Source organism: Rhamphochromis sp. 'chilingali', assembly GCF_963969265.1.
Source record: "Rhamphochromis sp. 'chilingali' genome assembly, chromosome: 4".
Classification (NCBI taxonomy): Eukaryota; Metazoa; Chordata; class Actinopteri; order Cichliformes; family Cichlidae; genus Rhamphochromis; species Rhamphochromis sp. 'chilingali'.
The window spans coordinates 11,163,420-11,189,264 of NC_137948.1; the positions used below are offsets into that span (position 1 = coordinate 11,163,420).

The 25,845-nt window shown below is 39.1% G+C and overlaps 1 protein-coding gene across 1 annotated transcript; it reads left to right on the top strand.

Moving 5' to 3' along the window:
* Positions 1-302: 302 nt before the first annotated feature.
* Positions 303-23,838, top strand: LOC308394927 (complement C3-like; the record flags this gene model as incomplete). Its single annotated transcript, XM_080879541.1, has 43 exons — positions 303-376; positions 2,294-2,489; positions 2,609-2,771; positions 3,371-3,465; positions 3,697-3,785; positions 4,480-4,562; positions 4,674-4,761; positions 4,874-4,979; positions 5,132-5,252; positions 5,347-5,462; positions 6,247-6,393; positions 6,782-6,881; positions 7,021-7,115; positions 7,237-7,428; positions 7,551-7,706; positions 10,086-10,215; positions 10,437-10,505; positions 10,754-10,951; positions 11,045-11,165; positions 11,250-11,338; positions 11,433-11,572; positions 13,338-13,550; positions 14,719-14,782; positions 14,870-14,959; positions 15,106-15,312; positions 15,462-15,537; positions 15,678-15,837; positions 16,003-16,098; positions 16,545-16,695; positions 17,377-17,462; positions 18,005-18,082; positions 18,194-18,349; positions 18,575-18,637; positions 18,761-18,842; positions 18,961-19,009; positions 19,123-19,213; positions 19,311-19,400; positions 19,505-19,607; positions 21,735-21,824; positions 22,673-22,765; positions 22,855-22,942; positions 23,361-23,501; positions 23,697-23,838. 43 exons carry the CDS (start codon positions 303-305, stop codon positions 23,836-23,838), a joined length of 4,977 nt encoding a protein of 1,658 aa, XP_080735667.1.
* Between the last annotated feature and the right edge of the window lie 2,007 nt (positions 23,839-25,845).

The following is a 25,845-nucleotide window of genomic DNA, read 5'->3' on the forward strand; positions in this document are numbered from 1 at the left end:
TAGAAAAAAGAAAAGAAAAGAATATTTATTGGATCCTGTGAACTAATTACTAAACTGCATGGTAAGACATAATTTAAACATGTAAACCTTTATTGATTTTCCAGTGTTTACTTGTTTCTTTAGAGAAGAGATAATCAGGTCTAAACTGTTTCCCAACCTGCTGCTGGGAAATTGTGTGTACGTGTGATTGGAAAGAGGATGAATAGACATTTTGTGGGAGTGCACTAGGAGGGAGGTTAGTGAATAAAAGAAGGATGCTGCACGGCCACGGTTTACTTTAGCAGCAGAAAAGGGTCGGGATAATGAGGAGGACTCTGCTGCTGCTGGCCTCTCTGGCCTTTGCTTCTCTCACTTCTGTGGCTGATGGAGCCTCATTGTAAGTAGACCTGCTGTACTTTTACACATTCCCAGTAAGGTTGAATTAAGGGGCGACCGTGGTTCAGGGGATTGGGAAGCTCCGGTTTGATCCCCCTGCTTTCTCTGTCCTGGTCTTTGTGTTCCTGTTGGCTAGAGGGGCCGATGGAGTGATATGGCACCCTCAGGGCAGCTGTGGCTACAACTGTAGCTTGCTTCTACCAGTTTGTGAATAAATAGTGGCATTGTAAAGTGTTTTGGGTGCAATCCAATATTATGATTAATCATTTCATGCATGAATTATGACAACCTCAATCAGGACTTTTTCTTAATTATTTTTATTCATCTTTTCATGCCTAAAGATGAATTAGAATAATTCATCTTAAGAAAAAAATCCTGATTGAGGTTGTCATAATTCATGCAAGACAAAGTTAAATAACAATAATTACAATGAAACACGCCATACAGCCATACAGTAACTTTAAACAACCAGTGGGTGACACGGTATGGACTGACACATCAGTATCCAATGTACTGGTTTATATGGAAGTATACCATCAACACTGACAGAAATACAAGAAAACAGCCTTTGAATAGCTGTCCACTGTAGTGACCACTATGAGTGAAAGGGTTAATTCATGCATTAAATTAAATTAAATTAAATTAAATTATTTTAAATTGTCTGTGAAGGTCATCACAGACCAGTCATCCAGGTCATCATAGTCTAAGGAGCTTGGAAAGAAAAGCATCTGGACTTCTTTAAGTTGCTTGAAGATGTTTCGCCTCTCATCCGAGAAGCTTCTTCAGTTCTAAGGTCAAATGGCGGAGAGTCCCACATTTAAAGCCAGTTGGAGTTTCCCCCCCAAAGAGGGACAAAAAGACCCCTGATGATCCTCTACCTAATCACATGAGCCAAGGTGTGAAAACAGGGTGTGGGTCACAATCAGCCAGGGTTTCGGGTGAGCTCATTGTGAAACCTGGCCCCACCCTATCATGCGATTTCCTGAGGTCAGATGGCCCAGGATGTGAGTGGGCGTTAAGGCGTCTGGGAGGGTATTCAAAATTGGATTATAGATGGCAGGCAGTTGGTGTCGTAAACCACCGCCTCTGTTCAAAGATGGTCGCTCACAGTGACCAGTGTAAAGGAAGCACTCAAAACATGCAGTTATCCTAATTGGGCGTTCATAAAGTCAGCAAAGAGGCACAGAAAAGAAGATCAGACACCAGCTAGGGAGGATAAGAAAGACAGACGCAACAACATTGTCAGACATCAGGCTGCAATGCAACATTTACATATAAAGCATTTAAAAATGTGAGCTATTTTTAAAATAATTTTAAGGGTCCCATAGGAAAACAGCTGGTAAATACTTTTTTGTTATAGTCTTCAGTCATAAAACCTTTATAATAATAATAATAATGGATTGGATTTATATAGCGCTTTTCAAGGCACCCAAAGCGCTTTACAATACCACTATTCATTCACTCTCACACACTGGTGGAGGCAGCTACAGTTGTAGCCACAGCTGCCCTGGGGCAGACTGACAGAAGCGAGGCTGCCGTATCGCGCCATCGGCCCCTCTGGCCAACACCAGCAGGCGGTAGGATAAAGTGTCTTGCCCAAGGACACAACGACCAGGACAGAGAGACCAGTGATCGAACCGGCGACCTTCCGGTTACAGATGCGATTCCCAACCCCCTGAGCCACGGTCGCGGTCATTTATTATTATACAATAAATACGTGAATAAAAATTGAAAACTTAATTGTTTTAAATAATTAAAAATAATTATTTCAGCAATTATTAACATGTTTTTCATAGTGTCTAAAATGAACATATAACATAATAAATAAATAATTTATTCTTTAGTCAGTAACAGCATGTGTTTATCTACACAGAGACTAAAATCATTAACATCTTTCTATGTTACCACCACTCTGCAGGCAAGTGATGTCTGCCCCAAACTTGTTGCGGGTGGGAACTGCAGAAAACATCTTTGTGGAGTGTCAAGACTGCACTGGAGGAGACGTTAGGGTTGAAATCAATGTGATGAACCATCCAACCAAAACTAAAAGGCTGGCAACAACATCTGTGACCCTCAACAATGCAAATGACTTTCAGCAGCTTGGGAAAGTAACGGTAAGTTGAATTATTTGTTTACTGTATGATAATATTGTTGTTATTTCTATTTCATTAAATATTCAATTATCATTGAATATGCCATCCAAGTCTTTATAGACTTTTCATACTGGTTTCAGATCCCTGCAGGAGACTTCAGTAAAGATCCCAACGCGAAGCAGTACGTGTACCTACAGGCTCAGTTCCCCGACCGCCTCCTGGAGAAAGTCGTCATGGTTTCCTTCCAGTCTGGTTACATCTTCATTCAGACAGACAAGACCCTTTATACACCAAACAGCAAAGGTGAGTCTACCGCTACCTCATGACTGAGAAACAGCACACACAAGGGTAGTTCTGTGGTGACCCACTAGAGGGCTCCACTCAAACCCAAGCTTAGAGGAGGGGTTTTTGTTGTGTTTGGGTGCGATGTGCTCAGTTGATGTATGGAGGTGAATAAAGCTGGAATGGAAAACTAGAGCTCCCGTGTCGTGTGTTCCATGCTTCCATAGTTCTACCTTTATTTTATTTAATACAGATTCAATATTTTTTCAGGGCCATTCAATAAACTTAATGAAACATGGTGCTGCTACAATAATTTAGTTTTGAGTTTGAGACAAAAAACTGCTTGTTACAGTAATTATGTGGCTATGGCATCACCTTACACAAATTAGAAAGCTGCTTTGTGTAGTCCATGCAGTCCCTTTGAAAAAGGTTTGATAATTATTTTCAGTGAAGATTTGAAAGGAAAAAAAATCACATATTTCCCTCAGTTTGACTAAGACATATTTTAAATGAATGACCTTAAATGAAATTACTAAACTGAATTTCTTGATTAACTATTCCTCCCAACATGTATACATCACTGCCCGAGCAGCAAAAATAACATCTTCTCTTCCCTTCAGTTCATTTCAGGATGTTTGCACTGACACCCCAGATGGAGCCTGTAGAGAGGGATGAAGCAGCCCAATCTGATCCTTCCATTGCCATTGAGTTTGTGGTATTGTGTTTTATTCTTCATGGGCTCAGAATTGAAAGTGACATTATGCAAGGAAAACAAATATTTTATTTGCAAAGAAACAAAACAAACAAAATACATCAACTTTGTCTTGAATTTTTTTATATTGTCATTTACATATTAGTTTGGAAACTAATACACTGTCCAAAACCACCACTAGCAATACTAGTGCACTAGCATTGCACTGTTAATAGTGGTTTATTTTTTTTCCAGACACCTGAAGGCATTGTTTTACCACTTGATATAGTCGCTCTAAAATCAGGTATTCATTCTGGAGATTTCCAGCTTGGTGAAATTGTTAGGTGAGTATTATTATTATTACTGTGATTATTATTATCATTATTGTGGCATGTGGGGAGTGGCTAGTTATCTCCCATCATGCCTTTCGAATATGTGTTTCTGTTTAAGATGCTCGTTGTTTTTTGTTTAAGTTTATGTGACTCTTATCTGTTCGCTTAACTGTTCTTGTTGATGCTGCAGTATAAATTCACTGACAGTTATTGTTGATGGAAAGAATTTAGAACCATGACTCAGTTCAGGCATGTAGTCATTGACCATCTGAAGCACAGTGTAGTATAGCTGAAGTGTCCAATAAAGATCTCCCCCTATCTAATTTCTGTAGAACAGTAAGTTTAACTTTTGCATGGGTGCTTTGCTGTTAAGAATACTCAGCTGGCCACATTATTATTATTATTATTATTATTATTATTATTATTATTAGTGTATATTATGAAGGGTAGTATGTGCTACATTGATTATTTTTACTATATAATCAATCATGCATAACTTATACACTTCCATAATTTGGCAATTGTAGTCTAATTAGATCCTGTGTGTAGAATATAGTCTGCAGTATGATTAATGTGCTGCCTTCAGTTTTATAAATGGTTGGACTATTTGATTGATTAATATATATCTCTCTCGCAATCTATGTGTGTGTGTGTGTGTGTGTGTGTGTGTGTGTGTGTGTGTGTGTGTGTGTGTGTGTGTGTGTAGTCCTGGACTGTGGAAAGTGGTGGCAAAATTCCAGAGCAACCCACAGCAAATCTATTCTGCAGAATTTGAGGTCAAAGAGTATGGTGAGCATCCCATTATCTGTACAGTACCTGCACAACATTTCTTTACTGTTTTTAAATGTGCCATACAAATAGCAATTTGAACTTGACAAAGAAAATATTTTAATCTTGCAGTTCTTCCCAGTTTTGAGGTGAAACTGACACCATTAACACAGTTCTTCCACGTGAACAGCAGAGATTTCACTGTCAGAATCAAAGCTACGTATGTAATTGTTTTGTGGATTTAAGTAGTATATATGTGATCGTTTGTTGTTACATTTTGACCTGGGTTCGAACTGGTTGTTCACAAGCACAATTTTATTTCATGGTTTAAGGTATCTGTTTGGTCAGGAGGTGGATGGAACAGCCTATGTGGTATTTGGGGTCATCAAAAAGGACCAAAGTAAGCAGAGTTTTCCAGACTCTCTTCAGAGAGTGCCGGTGAGCCCATATTTATACTTAAGATTTAGCCTTTCCATATAAAGCAATGCTGACATAAGAGTTTAAATACCTCCTACTATTCAGAAACTGTATTATTGTGCTATAAGTGTAGAACATATTTTTACATAAACATTGTCATGTTGCTGAATTAGATTGAAAATGGTGAAGGAGAGGTGACACTGAGGAGGGAACACATAACAAAAGTTGAGAGGGACATCAACAGCCTTGTAGGGGGCGCCATATTTGTATCTGTCAGTGTGCTGACAGAAAGTGGTAAGAAAAAAATTACTGTTTTTTGTTTTATTTTTTATGAATCCTGACAATTTTTGGTGAGTATGTATAATTATTTTCTTGTACCCTGTCACAGGTAGTGAAATGGTGGAGGCCGAGCTGAGAGGTATCCAGATTGTTACATCACCCTATACGATCCACTTTAAAAGAACTCCAAAATATTTCAAGCCAGGAATGTCCTTCGATGTTGTGGTAAAGCACTAATTTACATTTACATAGTCTGATATAATGTTACACGGTGAAGTCATAAATTTGATATGTCAGTTGTGTCATTTGAAGAAATTATAATTGCTTTACAAAGTGTCATGATCAGTGTTGGTCAAGTTACTTGAAAAAAGTAATCAGTAACTAATTACTGATTACTTATTTTCAAAAGTAATTAATTACTTAGTTACTTAGTTACTTTTTAAAAAAACTATTTACAACCTGAACAGGTGATAAAGCAATAGATCTTTCAGCTCAATTCTACTTTTTCTACATAATCCATCATACAAAATGTAATCAAATGGAAAAGTCTCTTTTTAAAACTTGTTTTATTAGTTTTAATCTTTTAACTTTATGCATCAAGCAAAAATTAAAGTATATGTAACATTCTCTGACTGGAAGAAATTTGTTTAACATTTAAACCTATTTTCTGCACATTCCAGCACATTAAAAAAAATAGTTTTTTGTGTTTACACTCAGTCTTTCAAATAGATGCAAGTGAAACACAGCAGAAAATAAATAAAATGAAAGACTAGCGGTCCTGTTGCTCTATTTTCACCTGTAAAGCAGCAGCGTTCCTACGGGAAAGTAACGGTAATCTAATTACCGTTTTTGCAATAGTAATCCCTTACTTTACGCGTTACTTGAAAAAAGTAATCGGAATACAGTAATGCGTTACAAGTAACACGTTACTGTAACAATGCTGTTTGTTACAAGTAGCGCGCTACTGCCCATCACTGGTCATGATTCAGTTTCTCTTGTCTGATGTTAGGTTGAAGTTTTAAATCCTGATGAAACACCAGCAGAAAACGTTCCAGTAGTGATTAATCCTGGGGCAGTCAGGGGATTCACTGCAGCTAACGGCATGGCTCGGCTCACCATCAATACAGAAGGAAATGCAGCTGAGCTGAGAATAACTGTAAGTTTAAAGTTCTGAAAAAGCTACAAAAAGAACCCCCAGCAACAAAAACAACACTACTTCCACTACTACTGCAACTACTTAGAATAAAAACAAGAATGACAGCATTAAAAATAACTTTTAATAATAATAATAGAGCAGCACAGTGGCTGCCAGAATGCTATTTTGGATTGTTCTGGCTCACTTTAACGCTTGCTCACGCAAATGCTGCCCTCAAGCAATAAAGATTATCACTTACTTATCACTTAATTTAACTTGTTGCTCATTGGTTATGCATGCTGGGCTTTAATTACAGGTCCTGACTGATCCTTGTATACTTGCAAATGAAAGCACATGAATGTTTGTCTTATGCTTAGTATGGCTTATGTGTGTGTGTCTTTAATTACAGGCAGTGACCAATGACAACATTCTTACACCTGATAAACAAGCAAGAGCAGAGATGACAGCAAGACCGTACCAGAGCAAGACCAGGACTTTTATCCACATAGGTGAGAAAAATCTTGAAGAAGCATTGCATCAAGTAAAAGAATAAAGATTGTTACTGTAGGTAGAAGTGGAAGTATACTGTGTGAAACAGGCACTAAAAGATGTGTTCAAACTATAACATTTATTGAAACATATTTGCAGGTGTGGATTCAGCTGAGCTGAAAATATCAGACAATCTAAAAATCAACCTCAATCTCAACCAGCAGCCAAATCAAAATCATGATATCACATATCTGGTGAGAGACGTATTTATTTGTTTTTGTATATATAGCTATTTTTTCTGCAACAACTGGTCATAGTACATACATGTGTGCTTAAGGTGTTAGGTATTAATATGCAAATCTTTCATTTCCCCAGATCCAGAGCAGAGGTCAGCTAGTGAAATACGGCCGTTATAAGACAAGAGGCCAAGTACTGATTTCCCTGATACAACCAATCACCAAAGAAATGCTGCCATCGTTCCGCATCATAGCATACTATCATACAAGTTCAAATGAAGTGGTATCAGACTCTGTTTGGGTGGATGTAAAAGACACCTGCATGGGCACTGTAAGAGACTCAAGAGCTGTGAAAGAGTGAATCTTTACAGCCAAAATGCACAAATGTTACTCATTTCTACAGTAGTACTTATTTTTTTAACATATACAAATTTGCATGTCACCCTCACTTAGCTGAAACTGGAATCCTCACGACCTGCTCCAGCCTATGAGCCTCGCAAGATGTTTAGTCTGAAAGTCACAGGAAATCCAGAGGCCACAGTGGGACTGGTTGCAGTTGACAAAGGTGTCTACGTCCTAAACAACAAGCACCGCCTGACACAGAAAAAGGTCATTTCTCAATTATTTTTTGCTTTTTATATTTTGTAAATTGTTTAGCTACAGTAAACAAATTGCACATATTGGATTTCATATTAATTTACGTATTGCATACATTCCAAAAATGTCACCTCTCTGATGGGGAAGGAGGCTGAGTTAGTGCGTGAGGTTGAGAGGTGCCAGCTAGGTATAGTCGGGGTCACCGCAACACATGGCCTGGCTCTGGAACCATTCTCCTGGAGAGGGGCTGGACTCTGTCTCAGTCTGGAGTTGCCTCGGGTGAGAGGCGTCCGGCTGGGGTGGGTATCTTGGTATCCACTCGGCTTGCTGCTGGTATGTTGGGGTTTCTTTCAGTGGACGAGAGGGTTTGTTCCCTTCGCCTTCGGGTCAGGGAACGGGTCCTGACGGTCGTCCGTGCTTGTGCGCCGAGCGGCAGTTCAGAGTACCCAACCTTCTTGGAGTCCCTGAGTGGGGCACTGGAGGATGCTCCACCTGGAGACTCTGTTGTCCTACTGGGAGACTTTAATGCTCACGTGGGCAACAACAGTGAGACCTGGAAGGGCGTGATTGGGAGGAACGGCCTCCCAGATCTGAACCCGAGTGGTGTTTTGTTATTGGACTTCTGTGGAAACCACAGTTTGGCCATAATGAACACCATGTTCAAACATAAGAGTGTTTGAAGTGCACGTGGCACCAGGACACTCTAGGTCACAGGTCGATGATCAATTTTGTAATCGTATCACCAGACCTGTGACCATATGTTCTGGACACTCGGGTAAAGAGAGGGGCTTAGCTGTCAACTGATCACCACCTGCTGGTGAGTTGGATCAGGTGGCGAGGGAGGACGCTGGACAGACCCAGCGCACCCAAACGTACAGTGAGGGTGTCCTGGGAACGTCTAGCAGAGGCCCCGGTCCACGAGATCTTCAACGCACACCTCCGGCAGAGCTTCAACAGCATTCCGAGGGAGACTGGGGACATTGAGTCCGTGCTGGAAAGGAGAGTCCATCTGTTAGTCGAACCTCAGATACAGGAGGAACAATGCGGTTTTCGTCCTGGTCGTGGAACACTGGATCAGCTCTTTATCCTCTAGCATGGGATACTCGAGGGCGCATGGGAGTTTGCCCAACCACTCTACATGTGTTTTGTGGACTTGGAGAAGGCATTCGACCGTGTCCCTCGAGGGGTCCTGTGGGAGTTGCTCCGGGAGTATGGGGTGTCTGGCCCATTGCTACGGACCATTCAGTCCTTATACGACCATTGCAAGAGCTTGGTCCGCATAGCCGGCAATAAGTTGGATTCGTTCCTGGTGGGTGATGGGCTCCGCCGGGGCTGCCCTTTGTCACCGATTCTGTTCATAATTTTTATGGACAGAATTTCTAGGTGTAGCCAAGTGGCGGAAGGCTTTCACTTTGGTGGTCTCAGGATCTGCTTTTCTCAGATAATGTTGTCCGGTGGGCTTCATCAGGTGATGGCTTCCAGCTTGCCTTGGAACGGCTCGCAGCCGAGTGTGAAGCGGTGGGAATGAGAATCAGCACCTCCTAATCTGAGGCCATGGTCCTCGGCCGGAAAACGGTGGAGTGCCCACTCCGGGTCAGGGACGAGACCCTGCCCCAAGTGGAGGAGTTTAAGTATCTTGGGGTCTTGTTTACGAGTGATGGGAGAAGGGAGCCGGACATCGACAGACGGATTGGTGCTGCCATCGCAGTGATGCGGCCTCTGTACCGGTCTGTTGTGGTGAACAAACTACTTACCCATTTACCAGTTGATCTACGCCACTACCCTCACCTATGGTCACGAGCTGTGGGTAGTGACCGGAAGGATGACAAGGATGCCTCCTGGGCACCTCCTGGGCGAGGTTTTCCGGGCATGTCCCACCGGGAGGGGGCCCCGGGGCAGACCCAGGACATGCTGGAGCGATGATATCTCTCGTCTGGCCTGCCGAACACCTTGGTGTTCCCCCAGATAAGCTGGAGGAGGTGGCTGGGGAGAGGGAGGTCTGGGCTTCTCTGCTTGGGCTTGGGCGGAAGAAAATGGATGGATGGATACGAAAAACCTGAAACTTATTATGTTGTTACAGCATGTTAACCTGTGCCTCAGAACAACTATGCCTAGCTGGGACATACGCCAGACGGCCCGTAGGTCCCCAGTTTTATTTGTTGCTCTGAGGGTGTATAGAGAGGAGGACAGATTATTGTGACTCTAAAATAAAAAAAAACCTAAAAATATGACGGTGAGTTGAGTTTAATGTAATAATTTACAATGTCAACAAGACATTTTTTTATTTTTTAGCCCTTTTTTTTTTTTATTTGTGAGCCATATTCGAGTCCTCTTATTGTAAGTTTACTGTTCAATTTACATTCTTGTATGTTTTTGTACTTTAACCTGTAGGTGTGGGACATAGTAGAGCAGTATGACACAGGCTGCACACCTGGTGGAGGAAAGGACAGTATGGGTGTCTTCTTTGATGCTGGGCTATTGTTTGAGTCCAACACTGATGCAAAGACCCCATATAGACAAGGTGACAAAGCAACAGAGCATCCCACTCTTTTACCATTGTCTAATACTTTTCTTTCGGCTTCACTGTTAAACCCTTGAAGAATGATGATTATTTCTGTCATGTTTTTGAACAGTCCAACAAAAAAGGTTGTGTTATATTCTTCCTATTTTAGTAACACAAAAACCAAATTCAGTTTCAGGCTTGTTTCATATGATATATTTTGTCTGTGTTGCATTTTACAGAAATTAAATGCCAGCCTGCGAACAGAAAGAAACGCAACGCTGCTGTAATGGATGTCAGAAGCAGCTTATGTAAGTATATAAATATAAATATATGTATATACACATGAATAACCACATATTAATTCATAATTTCACACATATCCCAGTTTTTACTTTTGACAGTCTATGTATTAGTCAACAGACAAAAAGAATTTTTTTTATTTTACGGTTTTGACTTCATTACAAGATTTTCTGTTTACAAAAAGACATATTTAAAAATATATGTTTTTAACTTTACAGTAAATCACAGTTCTTATACTTTCTTCTTTACTTTTCAGTAAAAAATTATACAGACCCAGTAGAATCTGAGTGTTGTCTGGATGGCATGAAGGAAACCCCCCTTTCATACACCTGTGAGGTCCGCAGCGAGTACATTGTTGATGGTCAAGGCTGCCGTGATGCTTTCCTGCGCTGTTGCAAGGCAGTGGAAACTCTTCGAGCAGAGAAGAGGGAGGAAGACCTCAAACTGGCTCGCAGTAAGAGATGGAAACAAAATGGGAAGGGGTTATCTCATTCATACTATGTGTCATAAAATTCACAAAATTATATCATTTTTAAACAAAATCCAGGTGAAGGAGAAGACAACAGTTTCATGGACAGCAATGAAATTGTTACTCGCACCAATTTCCCAGAAAGTTGGCTCTGGTCTGATATCAAATTGCCTCCTTGCCCTAGAAACACACCTAACTGGTGAGTGACTGTAAATCACAAACACATACAAATGAAGTTACATCTTAACATCTCTCAGACTGTAAACATTTTTCTATATTTCAGTGACACCACATCATTTGTGAGAAATGTTCCTTTGCAAGATTCAATCACAACCTGGCAGTTCACCGGCATCAGTCTGTCAAGAACTCATGGTGAGGACTCGATGACTAAAATATGGCTTTTTTTGGCCTTCCCTTTACTTTTTTAAAAAAAAAATGTCATTCTTTTCTGCATATTTTCTTTAAGGAATCTGTGTGGGTGATCCATTTGAAGTCATTGTCAAGAAGGATTTCTTCATTGATCTCAGGCTGCCTTATTCTGCTGTCCGTGGAGAGCAGATAGAAATTAAAGCAATCCTCCACAACTACAGCCCTGATCGAATCACTGTAAGTACAGAACCACAGTAATTACTGAACTGAAACACAGTGGTGTCCAAAAGTGTCGTCTTGTGAGTTTATCATGTGCATTTTCGTGTTGTGTTCTTAAAATCATTTTCATTTTCATTTGCCAGGATGATTACATTTCCTTAGTTAAGGTTGGCTTATCATATTTCGTTTATCATTAGAGATGGACCGATCCGATATTACGTATCGGTATCGGTCCGATACTGACCTAAATGACTGGATCGGATATCGGAGAAAAATAAAAAATGTAATCCGATCCATTAAATATCACGAAAGCACCTCACAAAACTTGCAACACACCGTAACTCACCTCAGAACGTTAGCATGTCGGAGCAGTATGCATCACGTGATAGAGCGGCTGTGGCATGCGGGACCTGTGGTCTGGATAGCATTTGGAGCTTCGCTAGCAACCTGGCATTTCATCTCCGACAAAGTTATCCCCGAGAGAAGTAAAGCAAGTGTGTAAGTCCATCTCTGAATGTTTGTAAAGCATTCCTGCGTTAAGCTTAACGAGCGACTGCCTCTCGCTCTCCGGCTGCTACTTCAATCGTGAAACTGCTTAATGATCAGCTGATCGGCTTTTCTGTCGCGAGTCCGTCTTTGTTTTTGGCCCACTTTGCACCAGAAAGAGAAAACCAGCGGCTGAACAACAGCAGCACGTTTAAGCTTGATCAGCTGTTGTTAGAATGTATTTAATATTACTTTCTACTCGAGGATCTTTTTCTACGTAGCTGACGCTGGTAACTGTGCAGGGGCGGATCTAGCAAAGTTTAGCCAGGGGGGCCGATAGGGCATTAACAGGGAAAAGGGGGCACAAAGACATACTTTTCTTTCTTATTCTCATTTAAAATGTCTAGCTTTTAATAAATAATTATCTGACACACAAAGTTTTAATTTGATGTAAAATGAATAGAAGTCAATTACTGTATATAGTGACTATTAAGTCTAATATATATACCCTAGTAAGCTATAGTACTTTTTCCTTTGGGAAGGTACCATCTGTGCAGTCTGCAATTTTGTTGAAGAAAGATGTTGAATCTATTTAATATTTCTTGAAAAATAATTGATTTCTGTTCATTTTTTTTCACACTGCATCAAATTAAGGTTGATTACGTCGATTAAGCATCATGAGGTGGAGCGTGAGGGGTGGTTCCCTATTTTTTATTTATTTATTTTTGTTGTTGCTGGGAGTTGGAACCCTATTAGTTAGGTTGCTTAATATTTACGCTAAGTACTCTTTAAAATACCAGAATAGGGAGGATGGTGTAGGTTTAAGTTTATTAGATTGATCAGTATTGCTGAACTATGAAATATTTTTTTTGTATACAGGTATAACAGAATAGCTTTAGTGTAGTTGTTGTTTTAAACTTGAGTATGAACTTGCAGACTTGCAAAATGCAGCAAGATATTTTAAAAAACAGTTTTGTTGATTAAAAAACACTATATCGGATTCATATCGGTATCGGCAGATATCCAAATTTATGATATCGGTATCGGTATCGGACATAAAAAAGTGGTATCGTGCCATCTCTATTTATCATCAACTAAAATTGAAGAGTACAATCCCTTTTTCATGTTGAGTTTATTAACTTAGTTTTATATAAATAAGGAGAAATGAAATTGCAGAAAGTTAAAGGAATGCTTAAAAATCTCTGTATTTATTCATGATCTTTGTATTCTTCCAGTTCGAAATACCACGTTTCAATCTCTTCTCCAACTTTGTCATTGCTGTTTTTCTTTTATAAAGGTACGCATTGATTTGACTGAGGAGGAGCATGTGTGTAGTTCAGCTTCCAAACGTGGTAGGTATCGCCAGGAGGTCACTGTTGGGCCCGAGACCACACGATCTGTACCTTTTGTCATTATTCCCATGAAGGAGGGAGAACGGCGCATTGAGGTTAAAGCAGCTGTTAAGGACTCATATCTCAATGATGGAGTCATGAAGATGTTGCGGGTGGTGGTAAGAAAACCAATGTTTGCTATTTGGATGCCCAAAAATATGTTCGTTATCAATTCCCTATTAAATAAAACAAAAATGTTTTTTCTTATCTGAATGTGAACAGGCCATTTAAAATTGGTAGTAATAAAATAATTTGAAAGTTATTGTTTGTTGAGGTTTAGGCACAAAAAGGAACAGACAGAAACAATAACTGGAGTCTGGCTCAATCCCAGACCAAACATCAGACTGATAATTTTGTAGACTAACAATATGTGCTGAACTTTTCTTCTAATACTACATGATTATCACTGCCAAAAGAATGTCCCTTAATAATCTTAGAAATGATCAAAATATTAACAATAATCATACTCATCAAATGCATTTTTAGTTCATTGCTTTTTTGTGTCTATTTTGTAAAAAAAGGATTTTAGTTAAAGTGTGACTATAGGAAGATGAAGAACCAGTACAGTACTCCAATCAGTACTGAACAGCAAACTGACAAAACCTAGCCAAAAGAAAAACTACTTATGATAATGTAGGTCAGTTTTATCCATATTTTACTTCTAAAAATCATGGTCATCATCAATATTGACATATATTACTGAAATGCGTTCACTGTATTCATTTGGGAGAAATGTTACATTTACAGTCACATGTAAATGTTGTTTAGTAATTATGCATAAAAATGGATAACAGTTTAGTTGAAATTTAAATAGAGCTGACAGTTCAAGCTAAGTCAGTATTTGTGGTTTATATATTGTGATTTTGTAAAGGGTTTTGGCTTCATATTAATATTGATAATGTTATATTTTATGAATTTAAAGGAAAAATACTCTGTGCATATGATAACATTGTAAACCACTACAGTCACTTAATTATTCTCAGCAGCACACTTTCAGTATCTATTGCAACTACAAAGTACATATTTTATAGCTGCAATAGTAAGTTAACTACTAACATCATTTGCATTTTTGCTGCTGTGGCTACTTCTCTCACACATCGAGAGAGGTTCACTTCACACATCAAGCCTGCAAAGTTAAACTGAGTTTAGTCATAAAGGCTGCAGTTAGGCTGAGAAAGACAAACTGTTGAGGACTTAATTTAATTATGGATTTATTTCCTGTTTTGTAGCTACTGCACTTTTCTTTGCTAAAATAATAATGACTTCCAATGTTTGTCTGTTTTCCAGCCTGAGGGCGTACTGGTTAAACATCCAAAGATCGTGACTTTAGATCCTGTTAAGAAAGGAGAAAGTGAGTTTATCTATTAAAAAGCTAGATTCTAATTATTCAGTCAAACCCTGATTTTCACCTTAATAAAACCTTTTTTTCTCTGTTTAGATGGTGTACAGAACGAAGTTCTTAACAGTGGAATTAAAAGGAAAGATTTGGTTCCAAACACACCTACTAGCACACAGATCTCTGTGACAGGTGAGAAATATTTAATATTTATGCAGTTTATGTGATTCAGTGGCTATATCACCCTGAAGCTTCTATTATATATTGTTATTGTTGACATTCGGGACTGACTACCTTAATGGGTGTTGTGAACCTTTTTTGTATGTGTATGCATGCAGGGAGAGAACAAGTATCTCAGCTGGTGGAGAATGCCATTAGCGGAAACTCAATGGGCACTCTAATCAGACAACCCTCGGGCTGTGGAGAGCAGAACATGATGTCAATGACCCTGCCTCTTATTGCAACCTTGTATTTGGACAAAACCAACCAATGGGAAACTGTGGGCTTTCAGAAACGTAATGAAGCTCTCCAACATATAAGAACTGGTAGGCTCTCACAGATGTACTTAAATTCTTTGGTAACACAATAAACACACAAAGCTCCTCAAAATTGTTTCTAATTGATAAGAGTCAGATGCAAGTTGAATAGCAGTGAAGTAAAAAGATTGTTTTATTTCTTTAATTGTTTCATCAAGGTTACACAAACGAGTTGGTCTTCCGTAAAAAGGATGGATCGTTTGCTGCATTTCCTTCTCGCCCAGCTAGCACCTGGTGAGGCACCCACAAACATCCATGAATTCATACATAATATTTTGCACATGCTGCTTTAATTTCTGATTTTGCAAAGCCAATTTATTGTAAGGGCAAATAAATTATATTAAGCTATTGTATCCCCTCTTCCTGTCTATAAGGCTGACTGCCTATGTTGCCAAGGTGTTTGCAATGGCCCATCATCTGGTTGCAATACAAGATAATGTGATCTGTGATGCTGTCAAGTACCTTATTCTCAAAGGACAACAACCTGATGGTGTTTTCAAAGAATTTGCACCTGTATTGCAGTCAACAATGAATGTGAGTGCACTGATTTTATCAACACCAGTTCTTCATCTATACTTAAAATACAAAATGGCTTATAACTAAATGAGAAACCAGTTATACAACTGCCAATCAGCTTTTATAAATATTAAAAACTGTTCTGTTAGAAATAATAATAATATGTTTGTGCTTCATCTGTAGGGTGATGTGGCCGGCTTAGATTCAGACGCCTCCATGACAGCTTTCTGCCTCATTGCAATGCAAGAGTCACGCTCAATATGTTCCGACACTGTCAATGTGAGTATTTCACCTGCAAACATTGTTGTTACAAAGTATCTAAAATGATCAAACCGTGATACTTTCTATTGCACTTGCATTGAAGATTTAAACCACAGACCAGCAAAAACAGACAGAATTAAATTAATCTCACAAATATGTTCTCTGGTCATGTCTGTATGAAGATCTTGTAAATTATAGATTGATAAAAACATAAAATATTCAGACTACACCTCTTCATGACTTGGATATACAAAAGCCTTAATTCTGTTGCATTGCTCATGTTATACTGAGTGGTCCAACTCTTAATTTTAACTTTCTCAATTAATGAGACTCGAGAGGCTCACAAAAGGACGAAGAACAAATGCTCCACATTCCAAGATAGTATAGTAATGTTATATTTCCTTATGTTTTGTTTTCCTGTCACTCATTATCTGCCTTTTTTTTCCCTTTTTTCATCTGCCCAGAGTCTCCCAGGCAGTATAGACAAAGCAGTGGCCTACCTGGAGAGGCGCCTGCCCAGTGTCACCAACCCTTATGCTGTGGCTATGACATCATATGCACTGGCTAATGAAAACAAATTCAACAAAGAGACCCTATACAAGTTTGTTTCGCCAGGTTTGTACAGACAGACAGACAGACACACACACACACACACACACACACACACACACACACACACACACACACACACACACACACACACACACACACAGAGTTGAGACTATATAAATGTTTACAAGATCAGTAAATGTAAACTATGATCCTTACTGTTTCAGTTCATTGCAAAAAAAAAAAAAAACAAGTGGAAAACCTGTACTATGTTCATGAGGATTTTTTTCTAAGTCTTAGTTAAATGAATAGTCTGGTATTTTCAGTGCTTTTAAATTGCTGCCCTGTCCTTCTCTAATACAGGTCACATAACCATAGGCTAAAATACAATAATTTTTTGGCGTTAATTGTTGGTGCAAATGGACTCAAGATGTGAGTTCATCTTGGGTCACATCAGAACAGGTTCAGTGATAGCGACAGTGAGTTTATTTACAGTAAAGTTACAAACAAAGATGACAACAAAAGGAATTGTCAGTTAGTGTGTCCAGGGTTGCAATATTTACAGATCCACAGGAACTCTCTTTACAGGGGAAACTCTCTCTCTTAGAAACTCACTAAGGCGCAACCAAGCGCAGAGATGATATATATCTTCACATTTTTACTATATTCACAAATTTACTACTGAGGTAGATGTGTTCAAGATATATTATAGTAATAAAAATGTACTTGTGTGATTGTGTCTGTCAGAGCTATCTCACTGGCCTGTACCTAGAGGGGGCATTTACACTTTGGAAACCACAGCTTATGCTCTTCTTGCTCTTGTCAAGACTCAGGTGAGCATGTCCAAATTATATCATCCATCCATTTGCTTCCGCTTATCCTTTTCAGGGTCGCTGGAGCCTAACCCAGCTTAGGGTGAGAGGCAGGGTTGACCCTGGGCAGGTCCGTTGCAGGGCTAACACATAGACAGGGGACAACCAGTCGCACTCACATTCAATCACACATTCACACCTATGTTCAATTTAGCATTTCCAATTAACCTAACCCCACCACCCCAACGACATGTGGTCATTGAAAATTCATTCTACAGTATTAAAATACCATCGGACCATTCCAGAGTACTCGAATTACCATTTATTTAATGTAAATTTCTCCATTTAGTTTTATGTTGTGTTATTATTGTGTGCAAACACAAATGAAAACAAATAAGACATTGCTTTGTTATGAACTATGAAAAACATTGCTGTTTTCTTCCATTAGGCAAGTTTCTGGACTGGATTTTAATTACAGAAAGCCTAAAACTCCGAAGTACCTTTGAAAAACGTTTTCCATATTTTTTTGAACTCTACTCTTGTCCTTTGCTGTTTTAATAAAGAACTTGGAAGATGCCAGACCTGTTGTGAGATGGTTCAACACACAACAGAAGGTGGGCGGAGGCTATGGATCAACTCAGGTAACACAAAACTTCCTGTCAATCAAGATATCATAGGCAGATATTTTATACATATTATCCCACCTTATAACCTTTGCCTTTCTTTATCTCCCCCACTTTTCTTCTCTCCAGGCTACTATAATGGTCTATCAAGCTGTAGCAGAGTACTGGATCAACGCTAACGAACCACAGTATGATCTGAATGTGGACATCAAGTTGCCAGGAAGGTCGGCACCTGAAAAGTACAATTTCAATCAGAACAACCACTATGCCACAAGAACGTCTAAGGTGAGAAGAAGCAACACAAACACAGTCACTGCTAGTGTTTCTGTCTTTTTGGCAATCCATCTCACCACTCTGCAAGCTTTTTGGTCTATTTCCTTTTTTCCTGTCTAACAGACATTCAATGCAATTTAAATTCAGTCAGTGCGAGCGAAGTGAGCTTATCTCTGTTTTTTTCTCATAATATGTACAAACACATCTTTGTGTGTTTGTACATATTAATCCCAACAGATTAACGATATAAACCAGGACATCACAGTGACTGCTAGGGGAACAGGAGAAGCAACAGTGACAGTAAGTTATCTGTTAGTTGATCATTTCAGAATCCTAGACAAGGCTTTTTAAACCTTAAAAGAACAGCATAACAAAGACTTATTTATCACACAATATAAAAACACACTTTTTCTGGTGCAACAGTTGGTATCACTGTATTACGCTAAGCCCAAAGAACGGGAGAGTGACTGCCAGAATTTTACCCTCAAAGTGGATCTCGTAGAAGGTACTTTGATGTCCTTTATCTCCTCTTTTTATTTTACTTATCTCATTAAATCTGTTTGCTTCAGTTTATGGCATTTTATTTGTTTGTGCTCATTTTTTCTTTTTCCTTATTCTTTCAGAAAAATTAAATGCAGATGAAAAGATATACAAACTTAGGATAGAGGTCATGTAAGTACAATGTAAACTACACTTTAGAAATAGTTTTGGCTTAATTGGATTTTTTTGTTCCCGTCCATTTAACTCTGCTGTCATTTGAATCATTCTTATCATTCTCTCTACAGGTATAAGAACAGGGATCGTGATGCAGGCATGTCAATCTTGGATATTGGCTTACTAACTGGTTTTGCTGTTGAAACAAAAGACCTGGATTTGGTAAGAAGAGACACCCACATTAAGTTATGTGGTTACAGTTAAAGAAAAAAATAAGACCTCTTAATGTTTAAAAATTGGCCTTTTTGTGTGTCTCTAGTTGTCTAGAGGACGTGGCCGCACCATATCAAAATATGAGATGAACAAAGTCCTGTCAGAAAGAGGCTCACTCATCATTTACTTGGACAAGGTTGGAAATCACACCAATCTTTCTCCTTATCCCCCCTTTTCCCCTTTACCCTGGTGTTTATTTATGTTTTTCACTTTTGTGTGTGTCTGTATTTCAATTCCCAGGTTTCTCACACACGACCAGAGGAAATTGCTTTTAGGATCAAACAGGAAATGCCGGTGGGCGTCTTACAACCCGCAGCCGTATCTGTCTATGAATACTATGAACGTGAGTTTTATAAACATCTTACCTTTGTTACCTTCAGGTGTTCCAATAAGCACCTAGACATGCAAACTGCTGTCTGCCAAGCAGCTGTACTTTTCTGACTACATTGTGCCAAGTCTAAAGTTCGGTTGTTTGTCAGGAGTTCCAGTTAAAAAAAGACAATTTCGCACTCCTAACTTTGTGGCAACAGTTTGGGGATGAGAATGTTTCAACACACCGGTTTTGCACTATAGTGCACAATGCAAGGTCCATCAAGACATGGTGTAACAGCAGTCTGGCGAGGAAGGAGCAGCTAGCAGGTCCAGCGGGCATACTGTGTGGAGGTTAGCCAGATAACTCAAAGCCAGTCAGTTAAATCAAACAACAGACCTTTATTTGACGTTAGCAACATAAGCCCACACAAGCCAGGTCTCCACTGCTTTACTCTGTCCGTACATACATGTGCGGGGATGGGTAGATACCAATGCCAGTGTTACAGGCCCCACTATGATGGGCGCGTAGCCAGATTACTTTCTCTCCTGTAAAACAGGAGAGAAAGTGAACACAGGAGACACGCTGCCGTTCGCCTGGTCAGTCTTGCCAGAATGGAAAACTTACGGCCAGTGTTGCCAACTCCTCAGTAAGGAAAATCACTATTGGGTGTCCTAAAAGTCGCTAGAAGTCGCTAAATGACGTCATCGCCTAATTTGCATAATTGGTCATGCTGATCTAATTGTAACCTATTTTGTTGGAGAGAGAAATAACATCGTGGAAGAGAAATAAAGTGAGTAAAAAACGTCCTAAATGCATTTAGAGTTTATTTAGAACTACAAATTAAATTTATTTTAGCAATTATTGTTTTTTTAATGTCACAATTCCAACCCTGCTCCTTTACCCGGGCTTGGACCCGAAATAGGCACTCTGGTGGAGTTACTTTGTGTTTGTGTGCGTGTTTATAAGTAGTTTTAAACCTTGTGATCCACAAAACTACGGAAGCGTAGAGCTGCCACCCAGGCAAAAGAAAAATACAAGTGTATCACGTTATAACGTGAAAAGTTTATTGTTCTAACAAGATACTTTTCCTGTTTGTACAATATAGGATCACGTTTGTACAATATATGATCACGTTCGTACAATATAATATTTATATTGTACAAACGTGATAATTATGTATATTGTAATAACGTGATATTATGTTGTTCAAACGTGAAAAGTATATTGTACAAACATGATGGTATATTGTACAAACATGATAGTATATTGTTAGAACAATACATTTTTCACGTTATAACGTGATACACTTGTATTTTTCTTTTGCCTGGGTGGCAGCTCTATGCTTCCATACAAAACAGCATAAGAGTAAAAGAGTAAAAGAAGAACTGACTGCGTTACAGCACCCGCTACTTGTTGAGAGTAAAAGCGATACTCGCTTTCACGTCTTTTTTTAGCGACTTTTTTTAGAGAAAAAGTCGCTAAGGGGTCTGAAAACTTGCTAAATATAGCGACAAAGTCGCTAAGTTGGCAACACTGCTTACGGCAGCTATGCACCCGACTCGGTTCCCAAAGCACGCTGCTGCCCCCTACTGTCCAAAGTGTTATACACTCTCCTGGCAACAGGGAACTTACATGACATTGTGGATTTAAATTACACCAATAAACCAGCAAAATAAAACATGCATAATAATCTCCATATATCACAACACTTAACTCACAATTGTGACCACATTTCTGTGTGGATCACACCAGCCCGTTACAATGGTGAGGTCTTTCTTGGAACAGACACACGGGCAGCATGTACTGGCCTGAACACAGTCTTGACCTCAACTTGATAGAACAGGTTTGGGATGAATTAAAATGGAGATTGTAAACTAGGCCTTTTCATCTAACATCGTCTGACCTCACAAATACACTTTGGGAAGAATGATCAAAAATTCCTATAAACACACTCCTGAACCTTGTGGAAAGCATCCCAGAAGAGTTGAAGCTGTTACAGCTGCAAAGGTTGGGTTGACATCATATTAAACCGTATGGATTAAGAATGGGATGTCACTTAAGTTCATTTGTGTGCGTGATTTGTCATTGCCATATACATTGTTATATCTACCATAGCGGTCACAAAATAATAGAGAAATACCTTCTTTTTTATTGCAGAAACACGCTGTGTGAAATTCTACCATCCAGAGAGGGAAGCTGGAAAACTACTGCAGCTCTGTAGAGATAACATATGCACATGTGCTGAAGGTAAACACAATCATATACATGTGATTAAAACACCTTATTTTACAACAGTAATTAAAATGTTTTCATGCATTTTTCTATAACTTTAAATGGTACAGAACACAGCATTAGAAGTGTGATTAAAGTAAAGCTTTCATTGTTATAGTCAAATTTTGAGCAAATGTGTTTTTTATGTAGTTTTGTTTGGGTGCAAGTTCTTCCTGACAATGAACTGGTTAAACCTGAGGGTGGGTGGAAGGCACCTGAAGCTGTGGATATGCTGATCCTGTGTCACAGTGCCTTTTTGGCATACAGTTATGAAAAATCAATCATGGACTCCTGTGTATCCCCAAGTATTCCTGAGTCGCATAGGAGGCTGTCTGACCAACAGCTAAAGCATGGTGAAAACTGGTTCTTAACAAAAACACAAGCACACAGCAAATCTATAACAGGATAGCTGGGCCGATGTCCAGACCCTAACCCCTTTGAAATGCTGTGGCAGGAATATGATAGACTTATACAGGGGCAAATCCCCACAAACCTAAAACTCCTCAAATGATGTGAGACACTGATTTCAGAGAAAAAAAAAATACTTATTACTGCTAAAGGTGATTCTGCAAGCTTTTGAATCATTGGGTATACTTTCACACTGCAGTATTCTGGCCTGTGAAAGTACATTTGTTTTTCATAACTAGCTATTGTGCTGTTAGTAACTTTAGATCTATGCACTAATCTACAATTATAAAAGATGCCTATTTTAGCAAATGAGATTTAAATAGTATATTCGACCTTCATATACCTGCAGTCACCTATCAACACACATGAATACATTAGCTTTGCATTTTTACCCTGTCCCTATTGTGTACTTACAGAGAACTGCAGTATGCAGAAGAAGGAAAAAATCCCCAATGATGACCGCCAAGCTAAGATTTGTGAAAGTACAGAGACCAGCAAAGTAGACTTTGGTAAACAAACATAAATGGGTTACATTTAGTTTTATTTAATAGGATATAGTAATGCAAAAAGCTAAAAACTATACTTTGGCTGCCCACAGCTTACAAAGTGCTGGTGGAAGAGGTTGTAGAAGAGTTATCCACAGACAGTCACAAAGTCAAAGTGCTGGACCCCATCAAAGAAGGCAAGTAGCTACGTCCTTTAAACGTCTATTTTAAGAGAAATTACTAGTTGTTGTTTTTTGTGGCATTAAGATAGCAGTGATGGTTATTTTCTATTATAGCCACAAAAAAATAGGCAATTTGAAGGACAAATCGAGCATTTTATAAAACTGCTGCTTGCTTTTGTACTAAGAGGTACATTTAGTGGTTGACACCATTTACTATCAGTAAGTCAGTGTGGCTTGTCTTGCTGATACCCATTTTCTCATTTAACATTTAATACTCAGCATAGGCATATTGCCAAAATACTAGTATTATCTGTATAATACTGTATTATGATGATACAACTAGGAATGTATATGGACACAGCAGCACTGTGTTTGAGCAACACATTCAGTCATTCATAAATCACTGCTCTCAACTGTCATATCTTAATTACAGGGAGTCTTGATGTTGGTCCACTGAATAAACAGCGCATATTTCTCAGTTATCAACACTGCAGAGAAGCTTTAAGTCTGGAACAAGGAAAAACCTACCTTCTCATGGGCTCAGATAAAGATATTCACAGAGATGACAAAAAGAATACGTAAGTATATTGTTTGTCTGGCTGTGCTTGTGTGTGGTGTATATTTAAACTAATCTCAGAGTTCTATTCATTAATCATACCTTCAGTGAATAAATGTAATTAACTTGAACTGTGTATATTTATCACAGTTGTTTTATTCTGTATTTTGCTGATTGGTCACACAAACACTATTTTTCTTTCAATTGTTCTTTTCAGATTCGAGTACGTAATTGGTGAGAGAACCTGGGTTGAGTATTGGCCTACAGCAGAAGAGTGTCAGACTGACAAATACCGGGATACCTGCTTGGGCTTGGAGGAGATGGTCAATCAGTACTCACTCTTTAGATGCATCGGCTAGTAAAACAAAAAACATTTCAAGTCTTGTTATTCTGCTGTTTTTACAATTTTCTGTAAAACAGACATAAGGGTTTCACCATTTCACTGCAGTGATTAAAATGTATTAAAATTTGGTACTGGCTCTGTGTTTATTCAAGTTTATGGTGGTTAATAAATTTGTCGAATTTTTAATGCATTTGAAACTTTACTAATCCATGACAAGCACAACAAAAAAATAAAACATTTGAGATAAAACACCCAGCCCTCCATATAAACCTGATAAGTACAAGAAAAAAGGTTGGATGTATAGAAATATTACTGAGTTAGTATAACTGCAGAAATAAGAAAATATGTTGGCATTTATTTTAATTTTCAGACAAATACAGTGAAGAAACGACAGGAAAGCAGAGGGAGAGCGAGGAAGACATGCGGCAAAAGGCCACGGGTCAGACTCGAACCCGTGTTCCTTGACGTTTGCCATGTCCAAAGTTTTATGTTCTCCTTAAATTGCTGTCTTTCTGAATGATGTCCAAAAGACGGTGTGGGCTTTTTAGATAACTGGGAAACTTTCTGGAGGAAACCTGGTCTTGTTAGGAGAGACAGTACCCAGCTGCTCTCATTTCTAGAAATTGGGCTATTTTCACCAGCCTGTTAATCAACCAAAGACCAAGACAGACTTTTAATTCATTTGAAAGCCTGATGCTTAGCCTTGTCCATCCCAGCTGCAAAACTCAAAAAACATTCTTCTTTGGCTTTTGAGGAAGGCGGTCGCACTTTTCTCCTCTCCCTTACCCTTATCTTCCCTGCTTGGCTTCTTGTGTCTTTGTCTAGTCTCGTCTACTTTTCTACTCTTGCCCTGGAACACTCTCACAGTCTGTTCTCTAAAACCTAAAATAGGAATTATGGATTTGATCAACTGGTCCCTGAATGCAATTGACACCCTTTTCTCAACGAGGAACCTGGGCTCGGGTGAGCCTGAGTGTCCTGGAGGGACGTTCCCTGCCGGATACATGATGGACGGGTGGCATAACTGGAGGGCCGTGTGCCTGGCGGGACTGTCGATCGAGGACATTGAAGACATCTACCTTTTCAGAACCATGATAACAGGGTTCTTGCTGATCGGAGCTGGCTTGGCCCAGGCTTATCAAAGATTAAAGAAAGTGGAATTGGCTGTTCAAAACCCCACAAGGCTGCCTGCTGTGATTGAAGCGATGGGACGAGTCATGACTTCTCAAAATGGGCTCATTGAACGCAGCACGGATAAGATCTTGGAGAAGCTTGAGGCTGCTGTGAACACTCAGACTAAGACTGAGCGAAAATTGGATAACATCTTGGAGAAGCTCACGGTGGTTGTGAGTTTTCCTATCAGCCTACCTGTCTGACATGTCTTCCCAATGTGATGTTTGTATAAAGTTTGGTCGGAGGGTTCCTTTGTAAGTGCGCATGCGCCATTAGCGTGCTGCCTGCTGTAACCTATAATTTCCTTCGGGATTAATAAAGTATTTCTGATTCTGATTATTTGTGATCATCTATCATCCACCTGGGCCTTACACAGAGTCTCTGTCGGATTTCTCAGACTTTTATCTGATTTAGTGCTCAGCTCAGATAAAATAATTATTGTGGGTGATTTTAACATCCATGTAGATGCTAAAAATGACAGCCTCAACACAGCATTTAATCTGTTATTTATGAACGCCCGTTTCCGCCACTAAAAAAAAAAGTATCCATATCTCGTAATTTTGAGTTTCGACTTATTAATTCAAAAATTTTTAAATTAATAAATTTTGTTAACTTGAAATTAATTCAGAATTTTGAGAAAAGTAACTCGAAATTTCGTCTGTGTCCACCACGAAAATGACCCCCAGATCTGACCTCCTCCTGCTACCTTTTATTGAGAGACAGTTCACACAAACCACGTCAGAACAAAGCCACGCCCCCTTGGTTCTAAGACAAAGCATTTCATGTATATGTGTGAACTTCTGTAAGAATGTGTGTGTGTGACGGGGGAGAAGGGCAGAGAGTGCCCTTC